Genomic DNA, 27,723 nt, shown 5'->3' on the forward strand with positions numbered 1-27,723 from the left:
CTCTGCAATCTCCCTGTTCTCCTTCAGTATTCCTTTAAATCCATTTTCACCCAGTGGTCCAACTGCCTCCCTAGCTCTTTGTCATGGCCAGAACATTTATCCAATCAATGTGGGGGTAGTTGAAGTCACCCATTATTACAACCTTCAGGATTCCCTTTTTGCCCGGCTGAGAATTCCAAGAGCCAAATCAACACTCAGACAAGAGGCTGCATTTCCAAGGCTTTAATTCCATTTACCCTAATGAGGCATACAGATGCAAATTGCTAGAGACCCACAGAACACAAAAGAAACAGCCTTCAGGAAGATCAAAGGGAAACTACGAAAGTTGACCTCTGTTTGGGGAAAAAGGCGGCAAGCTGTCCTAACTTAAGGGGTGGGAAGATCTGGAGGATCTCTTCCAGGCACAGCTTTTGATGCCGAGCCAATCGGGCAGAGCACTGAAGTTCAGCCCCTGCGACTTCCCGCTTGTGCCTGCATCTGCGTCTTGCATCTAAAAGTTCACATTGTTCTTCCCTCGCCTCCCCCGTCTGCTATCACTCCCAGGGATGTGTGAAGGGGGGGGAGGGCTCTCCATGCAGCTGTGCCTCTGAAGCCTGGGAAAATTCCTCCCCCACATGTTTCAGCTATTCCTCAGAATCTGAGCTACTCTGACACTCTATATGCTCAGAGGCAACCCTGACATCATCCCCACTCCCATGAGGCCACCCCTCCTGCTCCCCCCCAGGGCCCCGGGCTTGTGGGGGTACTGGTGATGGAAGTGTCTCAACAGCAAAGGGGCATGCACATGCTCAGCTGGTTCCCAGGAGCAGTCGTCTGGGCCATACCCCTTCCAGTCCACCAAGTATTGCAGGCGCCCTCGGGAAAGACACGAGTCCAGGATGTCAGCGAATTCAAACTCTCCCCCCCCCCAGCACTGGAGGTGGGGGGGGGGAGGCTGAGCGATGGGGATCGCCAGAGACCAGTTGGGAAAGCAAGGAGTGATTGGATGCACCTTCATGGAGGGAGGGAGGGCTAGGAGAAAAGCGACAGGGTTAATCTGGGCCGTAATTTGGAAGGGACCTGTCCGTCAGGCAGCAAGCTTCTTAGCGGGGGGGCGAGAGGGGAGGTATTGGGTGGACAGCCAGACCCAGTCTCCAACCTGTGGAGGTGGGCCGGGCTGGTGACGCTGGTCCGCATTTTCTTTATACGCTGATTTCGCCTGCTCGATGGAGTCCCATAAGCAGTCGAACTCTCCTATTTTGGCACAGAGGCTTCTAGCATTTGCATAAAAACAACTATACATGGTATCCCTCCCCAGATACCTCTGGCGTGTGCATATTTTGCTATGGGACATTGGCCCCTTTCATTGGCTATTATGTTCTACCATGTGCTCCTGGCCTATTTCCTCCCCTTCTACATTTGAGCAATCAGAAACATTTTCATCTTCATCCCTTTGGGGTGAATTAACCCAAACCGGATGCTTCCCAGCTCATATCAGCTTTCCCCCAGGGTTTAGTTTAAAAGCTGCTCTGCAACCCCTTTTATGTTTAGCACCAGCAGTCTGCTTCCGTTTTGGCTTAAGTGGAACCCATCCCCCTTGTACGGGCCCAGCTTGTCCCAAGACATTACCCAGTGCCTAACAAATCTGAACTCTCCTCCTGGAACCACCATCTCATCCATGCATTGAGGCTCCTCAGCTTCGCCTGTCTAGCTGGCCCTGCGTGTGGAACAGGTAGCATTTCCGAGAAAGCCACCTTGGTGGTCCTGGATTTCAGCCTCCCACCTAGCAACCTACATTTGGCTTCCAGGACCTCACGACTACATTTCCCCACATCGTTGGTACCAAGATGGAGCACAACCACTGACTCCACCCCAGCACTATCTACTAGGCTACCTAGATGGCACCTGATAGTTGCAGCCTTCTCACCAGGCAGGCAATTCACCATGCAGTCTACACGCCCATCACAAACCCAGCTGTCTATGTGTCTAATGATCGAATCTCCCACTATCACAAGCCCCCCTCCCCCCATAGGCACATCCTCGGTGTGAGGTATTTGTTTGTGTCTAATGGTCATAGGATTTCTCTCTAAAATGATCAAGGGGCTGGAGCAACTCTCATATGAGGAAAGGTTACACCATCTGGGATTGTTTAGTTTAGAAAAAAGGCATGTAAAGGGGGACATGATAGAGGTGTTGGAGAATGTGGTTAGGGAGACATTTTTCTCCCCCCTCATAATACTAGAACCCAGAGTCGTCCTATGAAACTGATTGGTGAGAGACTCCAGGCAGATAAAAGGAAATACTTCTTCATACAGTGCATAGTCAAACTATGGAATTCGCTACCACAAGACGTGCAATAGCCACCAATTTGGATGGCTTTAGAAGGCAGTTAGACGAATTCCTGGAGGAGAAGGCTAGCAATGGCTACTAGTCCTGATGGGTACATGCTGCCTCCAGTATCAGAGGAAGTATGCCTATGTACACCAGTTGCTGGGGAACATGGGTGGGAGGGTGCTATGGCACTGATGTCCTGCTTGTGGGTTCCTAGTTGACAGCTGGTTGGCCACTGTGTGAGCAGAATGCTGGACTAGATGGACCCTTGGTCTGATCCAAACTGGCTCTTCTTATGTTCTTAAAGCAGTACCTTCTAAGCCTGTCCCCACCAGGGAGACAAAAAAGATCCCATGGTCGATCATATCAAACACCCTAGAGAAGTTTAGCAAACCAACAAGGATGTACTCCCCCATCTAGCTCTCTGTGTAGAAGTACCAGGGTGATGACAGCTCTGTCATGTCCAAACCTAGGCCTGAAGCGAGAGTGAAATGGGCCTAGATAATCTGTTTCATCCAAGAACCCCTGGAGCTGAGGCGCCACCACATGCTCAATTACCTTGCCCCCAAATAGTAAATTGGAGACTGATTGGAAATTATTCAGCATGATGGTATCCAGAAAGGGCTTACTTAATAAAGTTTCACAACAACCATCTTAAGGGTGGATGGCATAAGTCCTTCCTCCAATTATGCATTTTCCCACTCTGTACACACCCAACCAGACCTCCCCTGGCCGCCTCAATCAGCCTGGAAGAGCAAGGTGCAAGCATGCACATAGTTGATTTCACTCTAGTAGGGATCTTGTCTACATCCTCAGCTTGTAGAAACTGAAACATATCCATTAAAACTGGACCAGCAGGTACTTGTGGTGTGCTTGAAAAAGTGTATCATCCGATTTTGTTGAAAATGTGGATACAAAAAGAGCTGTCCAGTTGCGCACACATCAGCTGAAAGTACCCTGCTCAGCAAGATGGCACATTTGTAAGAATTAATATGACACATCTGTAAGAATTAATATTTTGTTTAGTTTGCAAGCGATAGGCTAAGCCTCTAGCCAGAGCATTTGACTGTATCAGGAAAAATAACCTTGTTCAGCTCTTTGTCTTGATTGGTTATATAAAGCTATTAAAGGGGAGATGGCTAGAACGCAGGTGGAGGAAAACTTATGCTGAGTCTGACCGAACACAGGTTAGAGCTCATTATTGAGCCTACGCTGTGGCAGTGAGGGTGGCAAAGAGACAGTTCATTTCCAACAGCATTGCATCTTCGCAGTGTCGTCCAGCAGAGCTTTTCTGAGTGGTTTGTGGCTTGTTTCATTCTGGGCCAGGGAGAGAGACTGTGGAACCCTCAGTTGCACGCTGTGACGAGTTTGCATGGCACTTTGAATATAAAGTCGCTCAGATTCATCATGAATTGGACACCATGATTAATGCAGTTCCATTGGTAGAGGCATTCAGAGCACTGTCTGGTCCAGTTTTATTGGATGAGTTTCAGTTATTGAGGCCTAAGGATGTGGACAAGGTGCTTGGCCAAGTCCGATCAACCACTGTGTGCTTGACCTTCATAGCTGTGTGCTTGACCTTCATAGCTTATCAAATCAAACAAGGAGGGGATGTCCGGCTGGGTCCAGGAGGTTGTAAATTCCTCCTTGAGATTGGGAGTGGTGCTGGCCTTTTTAAAAGAGGTGGTAATCAGACCACTCCTGAAAAAGCCTAACCTGGACCCGGAGAACATTAACAATTATAGGCCACTGGCCAACATCCCCTTCCTGGGCAAGGTGCTTGAGCGGGTGGTTGCAGGACAGCTCCAGGCATTCTTGAATGAAAGGGATTATCTAGATCCATTTCAGTCGAGCTTCAGGCCTGGTTTTGGAATGGAAACTACCTTGGTCGCCCTGTACGATGACCTGTGCCGGGAGAGGGACAGGGCGTGTGTGACCCTGTTGATTCTCCTGGACCTCTCAGAGGCTTCTGATACCATCGACCGTGGTATCCTTCTGGATAGGTTGTCTGGGTTGGGAGTTGGAGGCACTGTACTGCAGTGGTTCCACCCCTACTTGGATGGTGGATTCCAGAAGGTGGTGCTGGGGGATGATTGCTCTGTGCCATGGCAATTATGCCATGGGGTTCCACAGGGCTCTATTTTATCCCCCATGCTGTTTAACATCTACATGAAACCGCTGGGGGAGGTTATCCGGAGGTGTGGGCTGAGGTGCCGTCAATATGTAGATGACACCGAGCTCTACCTGTCTTTCTCATCAAACCCAAGTGAGGGAGTGGCTGTTCTGAATCAGTGCCTGGGCATGGTAATGGACTGGATGAGGGCCAATAAACTGAAACTCAATCCAGACAAGACGGAGTTACTGTTAGTGGGTGGTTCATCTGCCCAGCTAGGTATTACTCAACCTGTTCTGGAGGGGGTTGCACTCCCCCTGAAGGATCACGTTCATAGTTTATTTATTTATTTATTATTAAATGTATTAATCGCCCATCTGGCTGGTCACCCAGCCTCTCTGGGCGATGTACAACATACAATAAAAACAGTTTAAAACAATAAAATTCTACAATAAAAACATTTTCTAAAATACCCTAACCCACCCCAAATGCCTGCCTGAACAACAACGTTTTTAATGCACGACGGAAGCTCATTAAAGAGGGGGCATGACGGAGTTCCCTAGGGAGGGAGTTCCACAGAGTGGGGGCCACCACAGAAAAGGCCCTCTCCCTCGTCCCCACCAGTCTAGCTGTCCTGGCTGATGGGACAGAGAGAAGACCATCCGAGGCTGATCTTGTTAAGCGGCCTGTCTGGTGCTGCTGGAGGCGCTCCTTAAGATAGGCTGGGCCGGAACCATATAGGGTTTTAAAGGTCAAAACCAACACCTTGAATTTGGCCCGGAAAACAACTGGTAGCCAGTGCAACTCCTTCAGCACTGGAGTGATGTGATCTCATCGGCGGCTGCCTTTAATCAGGCGAGCCGCCGCGTTCTGTACCAGCTGCAGTTTCCGAACCGTCTTCAAGGGTAACCCCACGTAGAGCGCATTACAGTAGTCTAAACGAGAGGAGACCAGGGCATGTACTACCGATGGGAGCAGATGGTCGGGAAGGAAGGGGCGCAGCCGCCGTATCAGATGGAGTTGATACAGCGCTGTCCGGCTCACAGCTGACACCTGAGCCTCCATGGACAGCTGGGAGTCCAAAATGACCCCCAGGCTGCAGACCTGGTCTTTCAAGGGTAGCCGTACCCCATTCAACACCACATCAACATCCCTCAGCCTCCTCTTGTCTCCCACCAAAAGTACCTCGGTCTTGTCAGGGTTCAGCTTCAGCTTATTCCTCCCCATCCAGCCACTCACTGTCTCCAGACATTTGGACAGGGATTCTACAGCCAACCTTGGTGACGATTTAAATGAGAGGTAGAGCTGCGTGTCATCCGCATATTGATGACACTGCACCCCAAACCTCCTGATGATAGCCCCCAGCGGCTTCACATAGATGTTAAATAGCATCGGGGAGAGGATGGAACCCTGTGGCACCCCACAAGTAAGTGGCCACGGGACCGAAACCTCCTCTCCCAGTGCTACCCTCTGGTACCTGCCGGAGAGGAAGGACCGGAACCACCGCAATACGGTGTCCCCAATGCCCAACCCCTCCAGGCGGTCCAGGAGGATACCATGGTCAACGGTATCGAAAGCCGCTGAGAGGTCGAGGAGAACAAGGAAGGAGCATTCACCCCTATCCAGAGCCCTCCTCATATCATCTACCAAGGTGACCAGGGCCATTTCTGTCCCATGCCCAGTCCTGAAGCCCGACTGAAATGGGTCTAGATAATTAGTTTCTTCCAAGTGTGCCTTCAACTGCACCGCCACCACCCGCTCAATCACCTTGCCCCAAAATGGCAGATTTGAGACTGGGCGAAAGTTGTTCAAAACTTGAGGATCCAAGGAGGGCTTCTTTAAGAGCGGTCTTATCACTGCCTCCTTGAGGGCTGATGGCATCACTCCCTCCTCAAGGGAGGCGTTCACCACCGCCTTGATCCCCTCACCCAGTCTCTCTCTGCAGCTCATAATGAGCCAAGATGGGCAAGGATCAAGTAAGCAGGTGGTCGGCCGTACTGATGAAAGCACCTTGTCCACTTCATCAGGAGGAAGAAGCTGGAACCGATCCCACAAAACTGGTTTGCCACAGGCCGCCTCTTGCTGACTAACTGTATCCACAGCGTGCAGAGTAACACACCTAATCTGATCAATTTTATCTGCAAAGTGCCTTGCCAAGGCCTCACAGGAGGCCTTAGAATGCTCCAGTGGTTCCGGAGCCACAGGACCGACCAGGCTCCGGACTACTTGGAACAGCCTCCTGGGGCAGCACTCTGCAGATGCGATGGAGGCAGCATAATATTCCTTTTTTGCTGCCTTCACCGCCACGTGATAGGCTGAAGATACAGCTCTAGCCCGTGTCTGATCGTCTTTGGAGCGAGACTTCCGCCACCGGCGCTCTAGCCGTCTCACCTCCTGTTTCAGAGCTCGTAACCGCGGATTAAACCATGGTGCAGTCTGAGCCCTGTTCAGGGGGAGAGGGCGTTTCGGAGCCACCTGATCTAATGCCCCAGTGATTGCGGCATTCCAGCCACCCACCAGGGTCTCGACTGAGTGGCCATTGGCATGCCCCAGAGAATCCCCAAGCGCATTCAGGAATCCATTTGGATCCATAAGACGCCTGGGGCGGACCATTTTAATGGGTCCTCCACCCCTGCGGAGGGGTTGTGGAACCGAGAAGTCCAACGTCACCAGATAGTGATCTGACCATGACAAGGGGGTGGTGGATATACCCCCGACTTCCAGATCACTTCTCCAGAAACAAACACAAGGTCTAGTGCATGACCGGCTTCGTGGGTGGGCCCAGTTAGAATATGGTGCAGCTCCCAGGAGGCCATGGTCTCCATGAAGTCCCGAGGTGCTCCTGTGAGGATGGCCTCCGAATGTACGTTGATGGCCCCCAACACCAGTAAGTTAGGGGACTGCACACGCACATCAGAGACCACCTCAAGCACCTCGGCCAGGGAGTCAGTCGTGCAGCGGGGTGGACGCTACATGAGCAGAATCCCCAGACTGCCCTTCGGGCCCAACCTCCAGTACATGCACTCAGCAACCCTGGTCTCCCGGAGAGGGGGTCTGGTGAAGACCAAGGACTCTCTGTAGATAACAGCCACTCCCCCTCCCCGATCCCCAGCCCTCGGCTGCTGTGCATACGAAAATCCAGCTGGACACATGGCTGCAAGGGTTGGAGCAGCAGCCTCGGCCAGCCAGGTCTCCGTAATACATGCCAGGTCTGCACCCTCATCCAGGATCATGTCATGGATGAGGGAGGTTTTCTGGGTAACAGACCTGGCATTGCAGAGCAGCAAACGAAGGCCAGAAGATGGGGTCACGCCTCCCCCAGCCATCCTTTGGCTCTGGACAGGCCCGCAGCAGGGGACAGATACTACACATCTCTCCCTTGTTCCCCTTACCTGGCATGGCCTGCCTCTAGCGCTCCGCCAGCGCCTGCCACCCAGCCTCGGTATCTTCTGGCCCCCAACACTCCCCCCACTGCCTCCATCAGGTGGACACATGCCCCCTCGCTCCCGCCTATCAGGCAGGCTACCCACCCCTAAAACCACAACAAAATCCCCCAGGAAAAAGAAAACACACACACACACACAAAACAATTAAAAATCCCCTTAAAAATAATGCCAGGCCGGAGTCCACAGGGAAGGCCAGGTGGTGGTGGTGGCAGCGGCCGCCGCCACCAGCCCAGCAGCAGGAGGCGCGCCTCTTCCCCGGTGGTGGTGGTGGCCTCTTCTGCAGTCCATGGCTCTCCCAGGCCACCTCAGCCAGCCAGCTTATGTAGCCCCTCCAGGGAGGGCAGGTGGAGCAGCACAGCTGGCTGGGTACCTGGGGGCCTGGTCCTGCAGGGACTGGTGGTCTGCCAGGCAGAAGTCTCCAGGGAAGGCCTGGTGGTGGTGGCAGCGGTGGTGGCGGCGGCGGCAGCAGCAGCAGTAGGCCCAGCAGCAGCAGGCCCGCCTCTTCCCCGGAGGTGGTGGTGGCCTCTTCTGCAGTCCCTGGCTCTCTCTTGGGGGTGCTCTTGGACCCAGAACTGTCACTTGAGGCACAGGTGAACTCAGTGGCACAGAGCACTTTTTAACAGCTTAGGCTGGCATGCCAGCTATGCCCTTATCTGGACAGAGATAGCCTAGCTACATTTATCCATGCTTTGATAACTTCTCGTGTGGATTACTGCAATGCGTTATACGTGGGGCTGCCTTTGAAAACGGTCCGGAAACTTCAGCTGGTCCAAAATAGGGCAGCAAGATTGTTAACAGGGACTGGCCAATGAGCTCATATCATGTCAGTACTCTTCCAGCTGCACTAGCTGCCAGTCCATTTCCGGGCCCGATTCAGAGTGCTGGTATTAACATTCAAAGCCTTAACAGCTTGGGGCCAGGTTATCTGAAGGATCATCTCCTCCCATATGTGCCTGCCCGGACCTTAAGATCATTGTCAGTGGCCCTTCTCCGTGAGCCCCTGCCAAAGGAAGTGAGGCAGGTGGCTACTAGGAGGAGGGCCTTTTCTGCTGTGGCACCCCAATAGTGGAATGGGCTCCCTAGTGAGGTTTGCCTGGCACCTACCTTGTATTCCTTCTGGCGCCAGGTGAAGACTTCTTTATTTTCCCAGGCATTTTAGCTTTCTAGATTTTTTAGCTTTGCTGTTTTAAATCTGTATTTTAAATCTCAGCATTGCTGCTAGGTTTTATTCTGGTTTTATTCTGGTTGTATTGTTATATTGTGGTTTTAATGTTTTTATATTTTATATTTTATTGTGTGCTCTTTGTTTTTAATTTTTGTGAACCGCCCAGAGAGCTTCGACTATTGGGCAGTATAGAAATGAAATGAAATGAAATGGAATGAATGAATGAATAATGAATAAATAAATATTAAGCTATGCCTTAATTTTATATTTGGGGCATTTATTTTTAAGAAACTAATTTTACTTAGTTCTATTTTAAAATTACTCGTGAGTTAGTTCCTATTAAATAATGGACCTTCATTGTCTCTTAATTTTAAAAGCCTTTGGAGAATAATGCATTCTCAGTATCACAAAGTCTGCAGCAAATAACTTAATCACATGGCCTATATCATTATGCAAATCCAGCAAATTATTATCATTTCTTGTCCTGCATAACTTAAGATACAGTGTTTACCATTTTGCATAATTTATTCTGGTTTTGTTAGCCATGGGGAAGGCCGAAGTGTAATGCATAACAGTTCTCCTGTTCACTGGAAATCTCATTCAGCTACTGTACTCTTCTAGCTTTGAGATTTCTGTAAGCATTTCAGACATTTGTAACCATATCAGCAGTCAACTAGAAATTTATTTTTGTTTAAAAGAAGAAATTATTCTTAGCTGCATTTTGCACTCAGTGCCACATTCTGTGCATGTCTGCAGTTTGCAAAATCACAACGTACACATAGCCCTCAAGACATTTTTCTCAAGGAAAATAAATGGAGACATCTAACATAATTGCATAGATGCAAGCGAAGTTCTTATAATGAATGCAAGTAAGAATGTAGACCTTCTTCCATTAGCTGGTGACAGTATAAATGAAAGATTTATCTTCTCGTAATGATATTAAGTATGTTAGATAGGGGAAATGATGAGAAAGGAAAATGGCAAGGGAAAGAGATTACATGATTTACAGGAAAAAAAAGCCTTCAGAGTAGAGATGATCTGAAACTGAACTTTAAGTCTCTGCTGGTCTCTTCATGTTAGGTGAGAACCTACATTTGACTGTAATAGTTCTCAAGATGGTTTACTACCAGAAACAGGGAGGACTTGTGTTATGTACTGGAAACAATTTTTCAGAGGAATAAACACTCATCAAAGTTATATACTGTAAGTAGTAGGGTATAAAATTCTATGAACAGGCTTATTCAAGTCACAACATACTGTTTAAAACGTCTGTTTAAGTTTTTAAAAGTCTCATTCCCTCTTGCTCCCTCACCTTCCGGTAGATGAGTGAAAATGCCCATCTAGCTAAAATGCAGACTGGGGGAAGCGCAGAAACAATTATTGTTTCCGTGCTCCTCCCTCTATGCATAGGATGCCTGTCAGCCTCTGAGTTTGGAGGCTGACAGGCATCCGGATAAGATTGTGCCCTAAGATGTCGACACTGTGCATATCTTAGTGACAAATCTGGGAGAAACTGGTGGGGGAGGGAAATCCCCCTTTACCTGTTAATCCATTGGGAATGATTTGGGGAACATCATTTGGGAATGATGTACATGCTACATTAAATACATAGCATGCCGCTGACCCTTTCTTTTTTACTATTAAGTAAGTGTGTGGGGCCCTGATCTAGATTAGGACCACCATAAATGGGTTGGTGGCATTTAAACCTATTTTCCCCAGGCACTTGTTTTCTGAAATTCCTCCCTCCAACCAGTTAAAAAAGAGGAAAAAATCCACTATTGGTGCCAATGGAAGCTTTAAAAAATGTTTAGCCCCTGTGTGAGGGATTGGAATTTTTTAAAAAAAGAAGTGGCTGGGGACAGAGGTTTAAACCTCTCCAACTGCCTGGGGTTGTCCTGATCCAGATTGGGGGCCTGCGTGCTTACTTGTGAGCAAGAAAGAGAGGGTCAGCTGCACGCTACACATTTAACATATCTTATATTTTGACCCTTAAGCGTCCTCCTTTTTTTCTTAACAGTTGGGGATTCCTGGGATGTGTTTTAAAAAGGCGTCAGTGAAATACGTTAATAAATAAGTGCCCACTAAGAACATCAGAAGAGTCCTGCTGGATCAGACCTATTTAGTCCAGCATTCTGCGTTTCCCATCAGATGCCTATGGGAAGTGCACAAGCAGGACATGAGCATAATAGCACCTTCCCACTTATGTCCCCAGCAACTGGTATTCAGAGGCACACATATTCATACAACTTGAATATCGGCCATTTTGTAATATTAGATTTATCTATTTATTGCATTCATATCTCCTCCCTCCCCCTATGATTTCAAGGTGACTTTTATAGATGGGTTTATCCAATTTATCTTCACAATAATAGGCTTAGACATAGCTACTGACCCAAGGCCACCAAGTAACTTCCTTGGTTGAGTGGGTGTTGCTTCAATATACCGCCTTTGGTTGTCTGTATGCCAATATAGTACATAAACTCAGGGATATTTTTAAAATAGGAGGTACATGCTAAGATCTATGGAAAAATCACAGTGAATGGTGGTGGGTGGGATGGTGAGAGAGAGCGAGAGAGAGAGCGAGAGAGAGAGAGAACACCAAGGATACTTCCAACCAGAACGTTATTGCAGGCGCTGTAACAAAAGCGCTATGCAAGTGTAGGGCTAACAGGAGTAGGGCTGAAGTGGGGAAGGATGTGTGCAAGAACACATGCCCATGCCCCCAGCTACATCAAAGATTTTTGCATGTTCAGCATGAAGAACCAAAAAGAGGTTTGTAAGTGCATTCAGCTGAACGCACTTCCAAGCCCCTTTTCAGATCTTTGTACTGAATGAGTGGCGACCCTTGGGGCTGAGGCATGTGTCTTCCACTATAGCCCCCTCTCCTGTTTCAGGTGAATGCCTGCATAGGGCCAGAATCTGTCTAGCCCCATCCAAATGTTTTGAAAGAATAAAGGTTGCCCACAAATATATTGCCATTCATCGATAGATTCCTAAGGGATCTGATTAACCCAATTACACAGAGCATACTTGTTAATAAGTATAATCCCCACCCATACGTTTGAGACTCTGGTTCTTTAAATTAGGGGTGTAGACTTCCCTGTGTTTTCCCCAAACTCATTAACTTAAGGGGTTTATGTGCATATTGTGAACTGAAACTGCCATTCATCAAATTAATCATGTTTCTATAGATTTGTTATACACTGTCCTACTTTAGATATTGTTTCAGTGCCATGAATGGGTTCCTAGCTGTGAAGGCTGCATTAAGGTTAATGGACATTGCACAGCAAGATCATTGACACTTTGCAGCAAATTTACCTCGCTGCAGGTAGCCACTGTTCTATGAAACAGCTTAAGGTACCTTGAGAATAAGAGATGGCATATAAAAATGCAACATTCTGCCCCCCACCCCAACTCTCTTAGAAAGCCGCTAAGCCGTTCATGGTTATTGTGTTTCTATATCCATTTTAATGTCATTTTAGTTCATGGATTTCTGGTGAAAATGGAAATAATTCACTTTTTTAAAAACCTTCAGAACATCTGCTTTGTTTGGGTCAACAGCTGCTGTCCTTCCTGGTCTTCTAGTCTTCCATGACAGCAAGTAGGGTGTGCAAGGTGTATTATGCTCTGAGACAGCATCCTTGCCAGTGCTGTGCCACTTATTATTATCTTGTCATTAGAGCCCTGCCTTGGAGATTCATCAGTATCTATGGCAGCCTTTCCCAACCTATTACCCGCCAGACGTTTTGGACTGCAACTCCCATTAGCCCCAGCCAGCATGGCCAATGGTCAGGAGTGTTAAGTTGAAATCCATAATATCGGAAGGACACCAATTTGGGGAAGGCTGCCCTAAGGGCTGGCTCCCAAATAGGTGCAACCTCCAGAGTATCACTGGATGAAAAGAGGGTGCCTTAGAAAGTGTCTTCATCATACTTAGTAGACATCTAGAGAGACAGACCTTGGGATAAGCATGGCTACTGCCTGACAGAAGTTGTAGCTAGATGAGCTTATTATACCTGAGTAAGAAACAAAAGGGGAATGCAAATATCTTCAGGATCCAGGAACAACTAAGGTGAGCTCAAATGATGGTTTTGAAAACTTTCTATGTTATTCCAGGAGGTAGCTAAAAAGTGGTAGCTAAGGCATTGTGTGAAGAGGGAACGAGGGTGTGAGGAAGATTTGGTGCTTCTACTAATTTTTATCTGCCTTAGGTTTGCTAAGAATGCTGGTCTGGGCAGAAATAAGGAATCCATGGTTAAGGGTGTTCTAGTGTAGAATGAATCTTGGCCAAGAGGCTTGGTTTGTTTTGCTTTTCTGGGATTTAATTGTTCTCTTCTTTCTTTTGTTGATTTAGACTTCTGTGGTTTGGTTACAGTACATTCTCAAGTGGTTCTGGGATGAAGCAGTCTTTACTTTTGGGTTGACAGAGAGCTTCCAGCAAGAATGGCATCAAGGGGAGGGGCTTCCCCGCAGCTCCCAGACTGAGCCTAACCCTCACCCACACTGGAACCCCTGAGAGCATAAATGAAGAGTAACTTTAAACTTTCCTTTTAAACACATAAATAAAACAGAAACTAAAATACAATTCAGCAAGTGTTAGAGCCCATTGCCCTTTCCACTGTTGCTCATCCACTCCTGATCCTCTGCCTCTCATTACAAGAGCCCACTCCCTACTCCTAATTCAGATTCCATGCAGTAGAGCCCCAAGTTGCCAAAATTCCAGTGCTGAAAATCAGTATCTCCTGCTGCAGTATTTTGTAAATTTCTGGGGTGTGAGTGGAGCTTGACTAGTTTCCTGCTTTATAGTTGACTAGTGTGCTGCCTTATTATGTGTTTTGGAGAGGGGAGGCTTCTGGATGATGGGGTGCAGGATATAAAGAAAGTGCCATTCTTCCTTCAGCTCAATGTTAGGCTGGCCATTAGAGGAGAACAGGGTGGTGTTCTCCCTTCCTTTGAGTTCCTTTGCCAGTCAAGGTCCTGGAGGTTGCGGTGCTATTACACCCTACTCTCCCAGCCTGAAAGTGGTACTTTTGAATGCCAGGTCAGTAAATGGTGAAATCATGGCAATACAGGATCCATCCATCCATCCATCCATCCATCCATCCATCTATCGTTATTTCTAGGCTGCCTTTAAGACTGGAATTCTCTCATCCTGGAATTCTCTCATTTCCATCTTCTATGGATCTATGGTGAAGCAATCATATGACTGCTTCAGTGTTAACCAAGGTTCCAATTAACCACAAGCATCTTAATCAATGGTGCAGTAAAATAGTTATGTGTCCCTTTCCATATTCCCAGAAAGCACGGGGGTGGGGGTGGGGGTGGGGTGGGTGGATTGGTGGGGTATCAAATGGCATCCGTTTTAAAACCTCATCCTCTTACCTCAAAAATGGTTGGATGAATTTGTATTTGCTCACATAGCAGCTCATGTATTAACACAAGAAGCAGATTAACGACAAGAGTGTCACGTTTGAAGGTGGCATATTTTCCCCCTTTTTGGCAAGTGTGGGTGGATATAATCATTCTGCTGGCTTTCCTGAAGACTCTTGCATTATTTACATTAGGCCAGCGTGAGCAGCAGTATTAATGAAAACACATGGTGAGAACTGGTGTAGAGGTAACTCTCTTCAAGGATGGTAGACTTACGCTGCAGTCGTGTATCCACTTACCGGGAGTGAGCCCTGTTGAACTCAACGGGACATACTTCCGAGTAGATGTGTATAAGATTGTGCTGCTAGAATCATACGTGATTAGCATTCGTAGCTTCATATAAACTTCTAATTCTGTTCAGCTAAGCTAATGGAATACTAAATAGTCTCTGGCACATCTTACCATAGATATATGTGATTTTAAAAATTTCAAGAAAAGTATATTCTAGTCTAAACCCCAGTTGTACCAAAAATAGTGTTTTAGTTTGCCTCTTGTTGCGTAAGAGGTCCCATAGAATAATTAACCGGTGCTTGACTGCATTTGTTTTTCAGGAATATCTGGGAAGGTTTGTGTTGGAATGATAAAAAAGAGAGTATGTTGTATGATTAAGGTGGATTAAGGTATATGGTTTTGGTGGAGAAAGAAAAAGTTGACTGATCACGATTCAGTACATAAACTGTTTTGAATTACTGAATGCAGCCCCCCAGACGTGTATTGCTCTCTGTAAGGGGCTTAATAAATCTCCTGTTTTGCTCCTTGCCTTGGGCTTTTCAGGTACCTGCCCCATCGCACTGCATGGCTGATGGGCTGCATTTGCCTTGATGTATCACAAGTTGTGCATACCTGTCTTAGAGCATTGTTTCTTTTGGTTCAGGAGATGAAGCTACCTAACCAGTTCATAAATCAACTGCATATTACAATGTAGAAAAATACCCAAGATTTAATATTTTTTACTGTTATTTTTCTAGACACTGGAAGCTATCTTGAATTTCAAATATTCTGGAGGTCCAGGACATGTTGATGGATATTACAGGAACTTGTCTTTGGGGCTTCACGTGGAGGTGGAGCCATCTGTCTTCTTTACACGTGTCAGTACCCTGCCTGCAACAAGGTGTGTTCTTGGGTTTTTTAAATGTTATTTTTTATTGAGATAAACATTTCTCCCTATAAGCACAATAACGTTAGTACAATAATGAAGCTTAAAACCAATACTGAAACAACAATTTCATTCCTGCCAGAAGCTGAAGTAGATTACTACTAAGAGAGAATTATGCTGCTGTTGAATGTTCTCAGAGATTACAGATACCAGCCACTGTACTCAGCTGAAGGCTGATCAGCAACTAATAAAACGTTTTCAGACAAAAACAGTTATATCCTGGTTTCATGTAATATTTACCCTTAACAAGGACAATCCACTTGGAATTTCTCCTGTACAAAGACTCATTGAAATGCATCTGCCTTTACACAGCTTTCATTCATTTCAATTGGGCTTCACTCAGGAGAAATGCCAGGTGGATTGTGACTAATGTGGTTATATATTTTGCTACATACAATGGCCTCAAGACATTTGACAAGCTTTGGATGGAATCCAGCCACTATTAAGCTGTTTTAAGTGCCGTTAATTTCAATGGGGGAGAGTTAGGCATATGATTAAGTCACCCATTCAAATAAATAGTTGATCTGACTCCCTTTTACAGCTGGCCCTATCATTAGGCAGAGTGAAGCAGTGGAAGCTGCAGGGTGGAGACAACGTGTCTTAGTACAAAACTTCATGTGTCATGTGGCCTAGCTTGTGTCTCCTTAGCTAGCCTGCTTCCCTCAGGAGGTTGCTGACCTGTGGGCAGTGTTGAAGTCAGATTCAACTATGGGTCTGGTCAGCTTCTGTACATGGAATGTAGGAGGGGAAGCAAAATGTTTTGGGGCAGCCCTGCTCCCTTAGGCTAGATTTTGCCTATTGTTTTTCATTTTTCTTCTTTGCAACAACCTGTCCCCTACCTTCCTATGGGTTACTGCTGAAAGATCGGTGTAACTAGAGGAGAAAAAAAAGAGAGAAGAAACCCAGGGCAAAGGAGCTCATACCATCAGCCATGGGCATCTTCTGGAATGTTTCTGGGGGTGGGAGGGGGTGGGGAGCTGTGCAGCAGTTTGTGGTTATAATTCACACACATAGCGCATATCACTACAACACACCTGTGCACTTGCCTTGTGTATACTTTTTGTTGATTAGCATGACATTCTGTGAAATTTAGAGAGCAATTCTAGGCCCCTAGACAGGGTTTGAGGGGTCGTAGGAGATGTCAGATTCCCCACGGTAAGGTTGGAGACAGCACTCTGATCTTCGGGGGGGTGAGGGGAATTGGAGATCTGACACACACACACACCCTTGTAGCCAGTGCAGAAGGAATCTTACCAGCTGGCATCTAAGGTTGGGAACTCAACCTTGGAGGGGGGGAAAAGGGCATGTTTCAGTGGGCAGGGAGGGGAGGAGAATGAGAGGCCAGGATGTGAGCTATCCTGAGCCTCTGCCAGCCTTCTACCCTCCCCCTCCAAAACGCCTTTTCTAGATGAGCAAAAAAGCCAATCTAGTGAAAAATGCAGGGCAAGAGGACGGGGAAGCTAAAATTGCCTCTGCCACTCCTCCCTGTCCTCCTTAGGATGATCGTAAGCCTCTGAGTTTGAGGGCTTATGATCATCGAGGGCAGAATCGATAGGATTGTGTGAGGACTGAATTTTAATTTATACCTATAGACCCCTCAGTTGATGAGGCTGAGGAGTTGGAGGTGGAGATAGGACACACACAACATATGTAGGTCAAAGAAAAAGGAGATTTTTGAAAATAAAGTCCTTAACGTCCTTTTCACCAGTTCCCTCAGTTTAGAGAAGTTTCCTCTTTTGAAGTCAAATGTGATTGTGTTAAACTTCCTGGGAAATTTCCCACTGAAATACATATTAAATCTGATAGCACTATGATATCTGTTTCCAAGTAGTTCAACAACATTGACTTCTCGTATTAAGCCCTGGGTGACACCACTTAGGATTAAATCCAAGGTCGCCTCCCCTCTGGTCAGTTCCATGACCAATTGTTCTAGGGCACAATTGTTTAGGGCATCTAGAAATTTAACTTCTTTCTCGTGGTTGGAACATGCATTTATCCAGTCAATGTGGGGGTAATTGAAGTCGCCCATTACAACAACACTTCCTTGTTTGGAAGCCTCCCTGATTTTGTTTTCCATCTCAAGCTCATTCTGAGCATTCTGGTCTGGGGGATGATAGCTTGTTCCTAGCACTTAATTCGTTTTGGAGCCTGCTAGTGTCACTCGCAGAACTTCTGTGGAAGAGCCTATCCCTTTTAGGTGTTCTAGTCAGCTCGACGCTATGCCTTCTTTGACATACAGGGAAACACCTTCCTCAGTACACCCTTCCCTGTCCTTCCTGTAGAGGTTATATCTAAAGATGACCGTATCCCACTGGTTCTTACCATTCCACCAGGTTTCTGTAATGCCCACTATATCCAGGTTTTCCTTTAAAATCAAGCACTCCAACTTTCCCATTTTGGAGTGGAGGCTTCTAGCATGTACATAGAAACACCTATACACAGTATCCTTCCCCAGATGCCTCTGGCGTGTGCATATTTTGCTATGGGACGTTGGCCCCTTTCATTGGCTAATATGTTATACCATGTGCTCCTGGCCTATTTCCTCCCCTTCTAAATTTGAGCAATGAAAAACATTTTCATCTTCATCCTTTGGGGATGATTTAACCCTAACTGGATGCTTCCCAGCTCCTGTCAGCTTTCCCCCAAGGTTTAGTTTAAAAGCTGCTCTGCCACCCTTTTTATGTTTAGTGCCAGCAGTCTTCTTCCATTTTGGTTCATGTGGAGTCCGTCCCTCTTGTAGGGACCTGGCTTGTCCCAAGACGTTCCCTAGTGCCTAACAAATCTGTGTCAGGGTTGCCTCTGAGCACAGGGAGTGGCAGAGTAGTTCAGATTCTGAAGAAGAACTGCAAGACATGGAGGAAAAAGTTTCCCAGGCTTGTCTAGTCATGGATAGGCAGACTCCTTAAGTTTCAAAGGAAATGCCTTCAGGGGGATCAAAAGATAGCTACGAAAGTTGCCCACCATTTGGAGAAAGGCAGGCTCACTATCCTAACTTAAGGGGGGGGAGATCTCCCTCTCTCTTGTGAGGCCTCTAAGTGCAGCTGTTCCCTCTGGGCCAATCGGGCAGACCGTCTAAGCCCTGCCCTGGCCATCTCTTTCTTGGCTCTGCATCTGCGCCTGGCATTTAAGAATTCAGTCTCCCCAAGCCCCGCCTCTCCCTGTTAGCTATCTTTCACGGGTGTGTGTGTGTGAAGAGGGGCCCTCTCCATCCAGCTGGGCCTTTGAAACCTGAGGAATCTGCCTATCTATGTCTGGACAAACCTGGGAAACTTCCTCCCCCATGTCTTGTGGTTCTTCTTCAGAATCTGAACTACTCTGCCACTCCCTGCGCTCAGAGGCAACCCTAACAATCTGAACCCCTCCTCCCAGCACCACTGTCTCATTCACTCATTGAGACTCCTCAGCTTCACCTGCCTAGCTGGCCCTGCGTGTGGAACAGGTAGCATTTCCGGGAAAGCCACCTTGGTGGTCCTGGATTTCAGCCTCCCACCTAGCAACCTACATTTGGCTTCCAGGACCTCACGACTACATTTCCCCACATCGTTGGTACCAAGATGGAGCACAACCACTGACTCCACCCCAGCACTATCTACTAGGCTATCTAGACGGCGCGTGATATCTGCAGCCTTCTCACCCGGTAGGCAATTCACCATGCAGTCTACACGCCCATCACAAACCCAGCTGTCTATGTGTCTAATGATCGAATCTCCCACTACCACAAGCCCCCCTCCCCCCAGAGGCACATCCTTGGTGAGAGGATATTGGTTTGTCTTCTGATGAATGGGTCCCTTCTAAGGGATCATTTCCCTCTTCCTCAGAATGATGCTTCTTGGTCACAACTTAAGTTACCCAGATGTGGTGCACTAAATGACTAAATATACAGTTAGTCCCTGTTTTTTCACAGCTTCCCTGCAGCCAAGCTCATGCCAGAGTCTGCTGACTGTGTAACAGGCATACGCTTTTAGCCAGGTTCAAGCCAGAACCTGCTATCTGCATGAAAACCTTCAAAACAGATGACACTACAAAGATAACTGTGCCTTATCTATGTCCTGGATGGTAAAATCCTATTCCCTGAATTCTACCGAACACATACTCACCACATGCTGCCAAGCACTTGACATGTGTTCTGTGGATCGAGGGTAATGTTGGTATGTGGACATACAGCGATCCAGATGGAACCACACTCCTCCTGAGCACCTGCAGGATCAGGGGGTTTATACTCTTTTTCCTTTGTTGGGCCCTATGGCATTAAAGAGGGGTTCTATGTATTCTTTGTTGATCCCAGTTCCAAGATTGAGTGTTACTGACAGACTGACACTTCCTTCTGACTCCCCAGCATCTTTCAAGGTTGTTTCCATGGTCATAAAGTACTGTTCTTTGTTATTAAAACATCAGCTGATGCCTCTCTTAATTGGCCCATCTCCATCTTTTGTAACTGATACTTTGGCAATCTTCAGCACATACCAAGGCACCCCTATTTGGCCTTCCTGCACTAAAACCATTCATTCTCCATTCACACTCCCCCTCTTTCCTGACTTGAGCCAGAATATTTCATATGGATATGGCACAAAATTGTTGATACTTTAACCTTTTCACATTTCATGATGTTCTCCATTGACACTTAAATGTTCTGGGTAATAGGGTACATTCAGGATATTTCCAATTCAAGATACTTTCAAGGTCAAGCTTTGCATACATGCTTTTAGTTTCTCACAGCATTTGTTACATTTATAAACTTAACCATTTAGGGGAGATAGATGTGGATATAAAGAAACATAGGAAAGACAACATACAAAATAAAATCACACTGTGTCATTTGCGTCCTTAGAAGCCTACACAGAAGGTCCTGGGAATTGAATACCACTAACACAGAAGATTGTTATATTGCAGAAGCATCATGAACTCCAACAAAAGTTTATTTGGAGTGAGGGATAAAAACAAAACATTTAAGAACAAGAGAAAAAATAACCCAAATGCACAACATAGTAGAGCTGTCTTAAGAATATCATATCACATAGTTTGTGGCATCACTGCCAATATTGTAACATTGACAACTTCACATGATTCATCCTACAATAATTTCTTTCATGCTTACAGGGGGCAGCAACATCATTATGCCCCCCCCCCCAAACCCCTCAGCGTACATAAGGAGTGCATCTTCCCTTATTATTCTGGAACAGGCAGGGATTGTCCTTTCGTGCAGTGCTCCCACACACACTTCCCAGATGGGTGACATTCCAGTGTTCTCCCCTCCCTTCACCTGTTTGCTGGAAAAGAACTCGTTGGTTCACTTTAAATTAAATTGTTACCTTGTCGTGGTGCTGGAGCTTGAGCACCTCAATGACGTCGTGAGCTAAACCGTGAAGGGACACCCAAGACGGGAAGGTCATGGCAGAGAGGTCAGACTAAATATGATCCCTGGGGAAGGAAACAGCAACCCACCCCAGTATTCTTGCCATGAAAACTAAATGGATCAGTACAACCAGAGATATGTCGGTATAGCATCGGAAGATGGGACTCCCAGGTCGGAAGATGGTCAAAATGCTACTGGGGAGGAACAGAGGATAAGTTCAACTAGCCCCAGATGTGATGACGCAGCTAGCTCAAAGCCGAAAGGATGGCTAGCGGCCGACATTGCTGGTGGTGAACGACGAATCCAATGTTCTAAAGATCAACACACCATAGGAAGCTGGAATGTAAGATCTATGAGCCAGGGCAAATTGGATGTGGTTATTGGGGAGATGTCAAGATTAAATATAGACATTTTGGGTGTCAGTGAACTGAAATGGACTGGAATGGGCCACTTCACATCAAATGGCCACCAGATCTACTACTATGGACAAGAGGACCACAGAAGAAATGGAGTAGCCTTCATAATTAATAATAAAGTGGCTAAAGCAGTGCTTGGATACAATCCAAAAAACGATAGAATGATCTCAATTCGAATTCAGGGTAAGCCATTTAATATCAGTGATCCAAATATACGCCCCAACCACAGATGCTGAAGAAGCAGAAGCAGATCAGTTCTGTGAGGATCTGCAGCACCTACTGGATAGTACGCCAAACAAAGAAGTTATTTTCATTACAGGAGACTGGAATGCTAAGGTGGGTAGTCAAACGACACCTGGAATTACAGGCAAGCATGGTCTGGGAGAACAAAATGAAGCGGGACATAGGCTGATAGAATTTTGTCAAGACAACTCACTGTGCATAACAAACACTCTCTTCCAATAACCTAAGAGAAAACTTTATAAATGGACTTCACCAGACAGTCAACACCGAAATCAGACTGACTACATCCTTTGTAGCCAAAGGTGGCGGACATCTATGCAGTCGGTAAAAACAAGACCTGGAGCTGATTGTAGTTCAGATCACGAACTTCTTATTGCACAATTTAGAATCAGACTAAAGAGAATAGGGAAGACCCACAGAGCAGTTAGATATGAGCTCACGAATATTCCTCATGAATATGCAGTGGAGGTGAAGAATAGATTGAAGAGACTAGATTTAGTAGATGGGGTCCGGGAAGAACTATGGACAGAAGTTTGCAACATTGTTCAGGAGGCGGCAACAAAAAACATCCCAAAGAAAAAGAAAACCAAGAAGGCAAGATGGCTGTCTGCTGAGACACTGGAAGCAGCCCAAGAAAGAAGGAAAGCAAAAGGCAACAGTGATCGGGGGAGATATGCCCAATTAAATGTAAAATTCCAGAGGTTAGCCAGAAGAGATAATGAATTATTTTTAAACAGGCAATGCGCGGAAGCGGAAGAAGATAATAGAATAGGAAGGACAAGAGACCTCTTCCAGAAAATTAGAAACATCGGAGGTAAATTCCTGGCAAAAATGGGCATGATCAACAACAAAGATGGCAAGGACCTAACAGAAGCAGAAGAGATCAAGAAAAGGTGGCTGGAATATACGGAAGATCTGTATAAGAAGGATAATAATATCGGGGATAGATTTGACGGTGTGGTCAGTGAGCTAGAGCCAGACATCCTGAAGAGTGAGGTTGAATGGGCCTTAAGAAGCATTGCTAATAACAAGGCAGCAGGAGATGACGGTATCCCAGCTGAACTGTTTAAAATCTTGCAAGATGATGCTGTCAAAGTGATGCATGCCATATGCCAGCAAATTTGGAAAACACAAGAATGGCCATCAGATTGGAAAAAAACAACTTATATCCCCATACCAAAAAAGGGAAGCACCAAAGAATGTTCAAACTATTGAACAGTGGCACTTATTTCACATGCCAGTAAGATAATGCTCAAGATCTTGCAAGGTAGACTCCAGCAATTGATGGAACGAGAATTGCCAGATGTACAAGCTGGGTTTAGAAAAGGCAGAGGAACTAGAGACCAAATTGCCAATATCCGCTGGATAATGGAGAAAGCCAGGGAGTTTCAGAAAAACATCTATTTCTGTTTTATTGACTATTCTAAAGCCTTTGACTGTGTGGATCATCACAAATTGTGGCAAGTTCTTGGTGGTATGGGGATACCAAGTCATCTTGTCTGCCTCCTGAGGAATCTGTATAATGACCAAGTAGCAATAGTAAGAACAGACCACGGAACAACGGAGTGGTTTAAGATTGGGAAAGGAGTACGGCAGGGTTGTATACTATCATCCTACCTATTCAACCTGTACACAGAACACATCATGCGACGTGCTGGGCTTGATGAAGCCAAGGCTGGAGTTAAAATCGCTGGAAGAAACATTAACCATCTCAGATATGCTGATGATACCACTTTGATGGCTGAAAGCGAGGAGAAGCTGAGGAACCTCATGATGAAGGTGAAAGAAGAAAGTGCAAAAGCTGGCTTGCAGTTAAACCTCAAAAAAACCAAGATTATGGCAACCAGCTTGATTGATAACTGGCAAATAGAGGGAGAAAACGTGGAGGCAGTGACAGACTTTGTCTTTCTAGGCACAAAGATTACTGCAGACGCTGACTGCAGCCAGGAAATCAGAAGACGTTTACTTCTTGGGAGGAGAGCAATGACAAATAGTTAAGAGCAGAGACATCACACTGACAACAAAGGTCCACATAGTTCAAGCAATGGTATTCCCCATAGTAACCTATGGCTGTGAGAGCTGGACCATAAGGAAGGCTGAGCGAAAGCAGATCGATGATTTTGACCTGTGGTGCTGGAGGAAAATTCTGAGAGTGCCTTGGACTGCAAGAAGATCAAACCAGTCCATCCTCCAGGAAATAAAGCCAGAGTGCTCCCTTGAGGGAAGGATATTAAAGGCAAAACTGAAGTACTTTGGCCACATAATGAGAAGACAGGATACCCTGGAGAAGATGCTGATGCTAGGGAAAGTGGAAGGCCAAAGGAAGAGGGTCTGACCAAGGGCAAGATGGATGGATGATATTCTGGAGGTGACGGACTCGACCTTGGGGGAGCTGGGGCTGGCGACGGCCGAGAGGAAGCTCTGGCGTGGGCTGGTCCATGAAGTCACGACGAGTCGGAAGCGACTGACCGAACAAACAACAGCAACAAATTGAGCCAGGAACCCATGCCAGGAACAGGATGGGAAGTGAGTGATTTCTATCATCATAGTCAGTGAGGGTTGCTTTATGAGGCAGATGTTCCTGCAGGCTACCAAACTAAAGGCCTACCAGGCCGCGGTGCTTCTGGCTGGGTCTGCCAGCCTCACCCACGTTTCCAGGTCCATATTCTACCATTTGCATTGCAGCCACTCTCAGCTGAGCTTGATGGAATCCCCAACCTCATTCCCCGGTTTAATTTACTGACCCCCCCATGGCTTAGCCTCACTCACCCATGTTGTAGGGAACTAGAGACTAGGGATGTACGAGAGTCACTTACCTTTTCGCGGATTGATTCATGGCGGGGGTGGAGGCGCTCCGTCCCTCCCACTGAAATCCTCGACGGGGGGTGGTGATCCGGTCCTCCCCCCCGGGATCCTGCCCGGACGGCTCCGCAGAGCAGCCGGCCAGGGCTGTCCGCAGCCGGAGCTCCGGTCATGGACTGGCTGCTGCAGACGCAAATGGCGGCTGCCATTTGCATCCAGCCAGGCTGCCATGATAGGCAGGCAGGCTGGCAGGCAGGCAAAAAAAAAAAACAGCGTATGCAAATGGCGGAGGCTATGGTGGCCGCCATTTGCGTTCCCTATTTTTCGCTATTTTAGCCTATGTAAATATTTTTGTAGGCTATTACGGCGAGAAAAAAAAGGGGGAATGCAAATAGCGTAGTGGGTGCCGTTTCCCCCCTGCCATTTTAGCCTACGTAAATATTTATGTAAGCTATTATGGCGGAAAAAAAGGAACGCAAATAGCATCCACTACGCTATTTGCGTTCCCCTTTTTTTCGCCATAATAGCCTACGTAAATATTTACTTAGGCTAAAACGGCGAAAAATAGGGAATGCAAATGGCGGCCGCCATAGCCACCACCATTTGCGTACGTGGTTATTGTTTTTTTGCCTGCTGTGATAGGCTACATAAATACTTACGTAGCCTATCACAACAAACAGCAGATGCAAATGGCGGCCAAAGCAGCCGGTCGAAAGACCAGCTGCTGGAGCTGCCGCCGGAGCTGCGCCCAGAACATCTGCCCCAGGTAAGCTTTGTCCCGGGGGGAATCCGCGGGGGGGCAGGGGGTGGGAGGCGGTTCCGCCACGGATTTCGGGGGGCCCATGGGGAAGGCGTGCGGAGCATGAGCAGCCCCTGTTGCCACTATCATACTGATGTCATGACTGGAATCGGGGGGGGGGGAGTTGCACCCCCTTGCCCCTATGAGAGGACGCTGATGCTATCAGCTGCACCTATGGTCTATAAATGCATTAAGTAAATAGAAAAACCATGATTCTATCGTTTGGGGGCTTTTGAGGTGATGTGGTTACTTTATTGCAGTGATTCAGTGATTCCAAATGAAGTTGCTCTAACAAGCCCTAAAAGCTGGCCAATATACTGCCTTTTGAAGTGTTAATGGTCAGGTCTGAAATTTGATTAAATCCAATTTCCTGTGTAAAGAATATAGAGTTCATAAAATTATCTATTTGTCCTCTTTTATCCGTTCTATAAGTATTCTTTGCTTTAAACAAGATTTTCTTGTTGGGAATATTGTTGTTGTTGTTGTTGTTCAGTCGTTCAGTCGTGTCCGACTCTTCGTGACCCCATGGACCATAGCACGCCAGGCCTTCCTGTCCTGCGCTCTCTCCCGGAGCGTGCTCAAGTTCATATTCATTGCATCCGTGATGCTATCTAGCCATCTCATCCTCTGCCGTCCCCTTCTCCTTTTGCCTTCAGTCTTTCCCAGCATCAGGGTCTTTTCCAGGGAGTTTTCTCTTCGCATTAGGTGGCCAAAATATTGGAGCTTCAGCTTCATTATCTGTCCTTCCAAAGAGCAGTCAGGGTTGATTTCCTTTAGGATGGACTGATTTGACCTCCTTGCAGTCCAGGGGACTCGTAAGAGTCTTCTCCAGCACCACAGTTCGAAAGCATCAATTCTTCGGCGCTCAGCCTTCCTTATAGTCCAGCTCTCACAGCCATACATTACTACTGGGAAAACCATAGCTTTGATTAGACGGACCTTTGTCGGCAAGGTGATGTCTCTGCTTCTTACTATGCTGTCTAGGTTTGCCATAGCTTTCCTCCCAAGGAGCAAGCGTCTTTTAATTTCATGGCTACAGTCACCGTCTGCGGTGATCTTGGAGCCCAAGAAAGTATTATAACAGCATTATTATTGTAGCTTTTTAAAGTATTTGAATGGATGTCAGTCCAAGTTAACACTTCCATGGAGTCCAGTGCAGTGTTATATTTTACTTAATGTATAGCATCCAGCATAAATGCCAGCATTTATCAAACCACTTAGTTATAAGATTAACTGTATTGCCACTCAGCAGCACGCTTAGGCCACAAGTATGTTGAAGAGATAACCTTTTTGAAAGCAAACAGCAGATTGTCTCCTTCTTAAGCAGTGGGAATTACTACATCAATATCAAACAAAGCTCTGGCTGGGTGTGGAGAAGAACATTGCTGCTTTGGATTGTGGCTTTAGTCAGATAAAGTCATGTTGTGGTTATGTGTTTGTTAGAGGCCAAGAATCCTATTTAGTCCTTTGTTGAACTGGGTCCAGAAATATAATGGATGAATAAATCTTTAGACAGAGAGAGAGTATTTCACCAGATTTTTTCAAAGAAAATCGTTTTTTTTTTAATAAATGTCTGTTTGCTATACAAGCATTAGTGCTATTTTATCTTCAAATGTTCCTTACCTTTTATACTGTCCATTATATTGTATATTTCTGGTTCTAGTCATCAACAGTGCTCTTGCTTTCCACTTGTAATTCCTTCTATTGACTTCTCATCATCAATACAAATTTTATCTTATTCACATACTTCACTCAAATGAAAAATAGTAGGAATTTATTTGTTCATACACTTATGAATAAGCGTCATTTAAAAAACAAGTTGTTTCTTGGTTATTGATCCACTGCCTGCAACGGACATTTGCCGTCTTGAATGCTGGTGCTGCAAATTATAAAACAAAATTTTTACTTTAGATTTCTTGTGATCTAATGCAATTTAATGTTGCTTAAAATCACATATTTGTATAGGTTTTGGGTACTTTTGGACTTTTGCATAGTTTTTGCTTTTATTTATTTACAATATTTGTATACCACTCCATATCCAAAAGAGATTTCGGAGCGGTGAAAACAAAAGATAAGTAAAAGAATAAAAGGACTTCACCACCACCTTAAAATCATGCTTTTTAAAAAACAGAATGCCAATAGAAACCATGACTGGTCAATTAAAGAATGCCTCCTGGAACAGTGCTGTTTTCAGGAGGCACCAGAAACAACACAGTGTTGGTCCCTGCCTGACCTCCAGAGGCAGGGAGTTCCAAAGAAAGGGGGAGCCACTCTGAAGGCTCTTCTCCTGGTGGACTCCAATCGGGCCATTGGTCCCTGTGGAACCACCAAGAGCAAGCCCTCCGATGACCTCAGTGACCAGGCAGGTTTTACAATATTTGTTCTCTGTTTTTCCATATCAGCTTTCAAAAAAATGTTATAAATAAAACAATGGTTTTGATGAGAGAGTAGTTGTTTATTGGGGAAAAATAGCTAACCACATTGCTAGTT

At 46.2% G+C, this 27,723-nt stretch overlaps 1 protein-coding gene across 7 annotated transcripts in view; it reads left to right on the top strand.

The window, feature by feature from the left end:
* TRAPPC9 (trafficking protein particle complex subunit 9) overlaps positions 1–27,723 on the top strand; it is a 579,153-nt gene that overhangs the window by 150,020 nt on the left and 401,410 nt on the right. For all 7 annotated transcript variants that reach the window (XM_084848692.1, XM_084848698.1, XM_084848699.1 and 4 more), the window contains exon 18: positions 15,433–15,575. In XM_084848692.1, the coding sequence (XP_084704818.1) occupies positions 15,433–15,575 (143 nt within the window). The remainder of the gene's footprint in view (positions 1–15,432; positions 15,576–27,723) is intronic.

Source organism: Heloderma suspectum, chromosome 4 (genome assembly GCF_057233095.1).
Source record: "Heloderma suspectum isolate Gila_16-S chromosome 4, 16-S_ref, whole genome shotgun sequence".
Classification (NCBI taxonomy): domain Eukaryota; kingdom Metazoa; phylum Chordata; class Lepidosauria; order Squamata; family Helodermatidae; genus Heloderma; species Heloderma suspectum.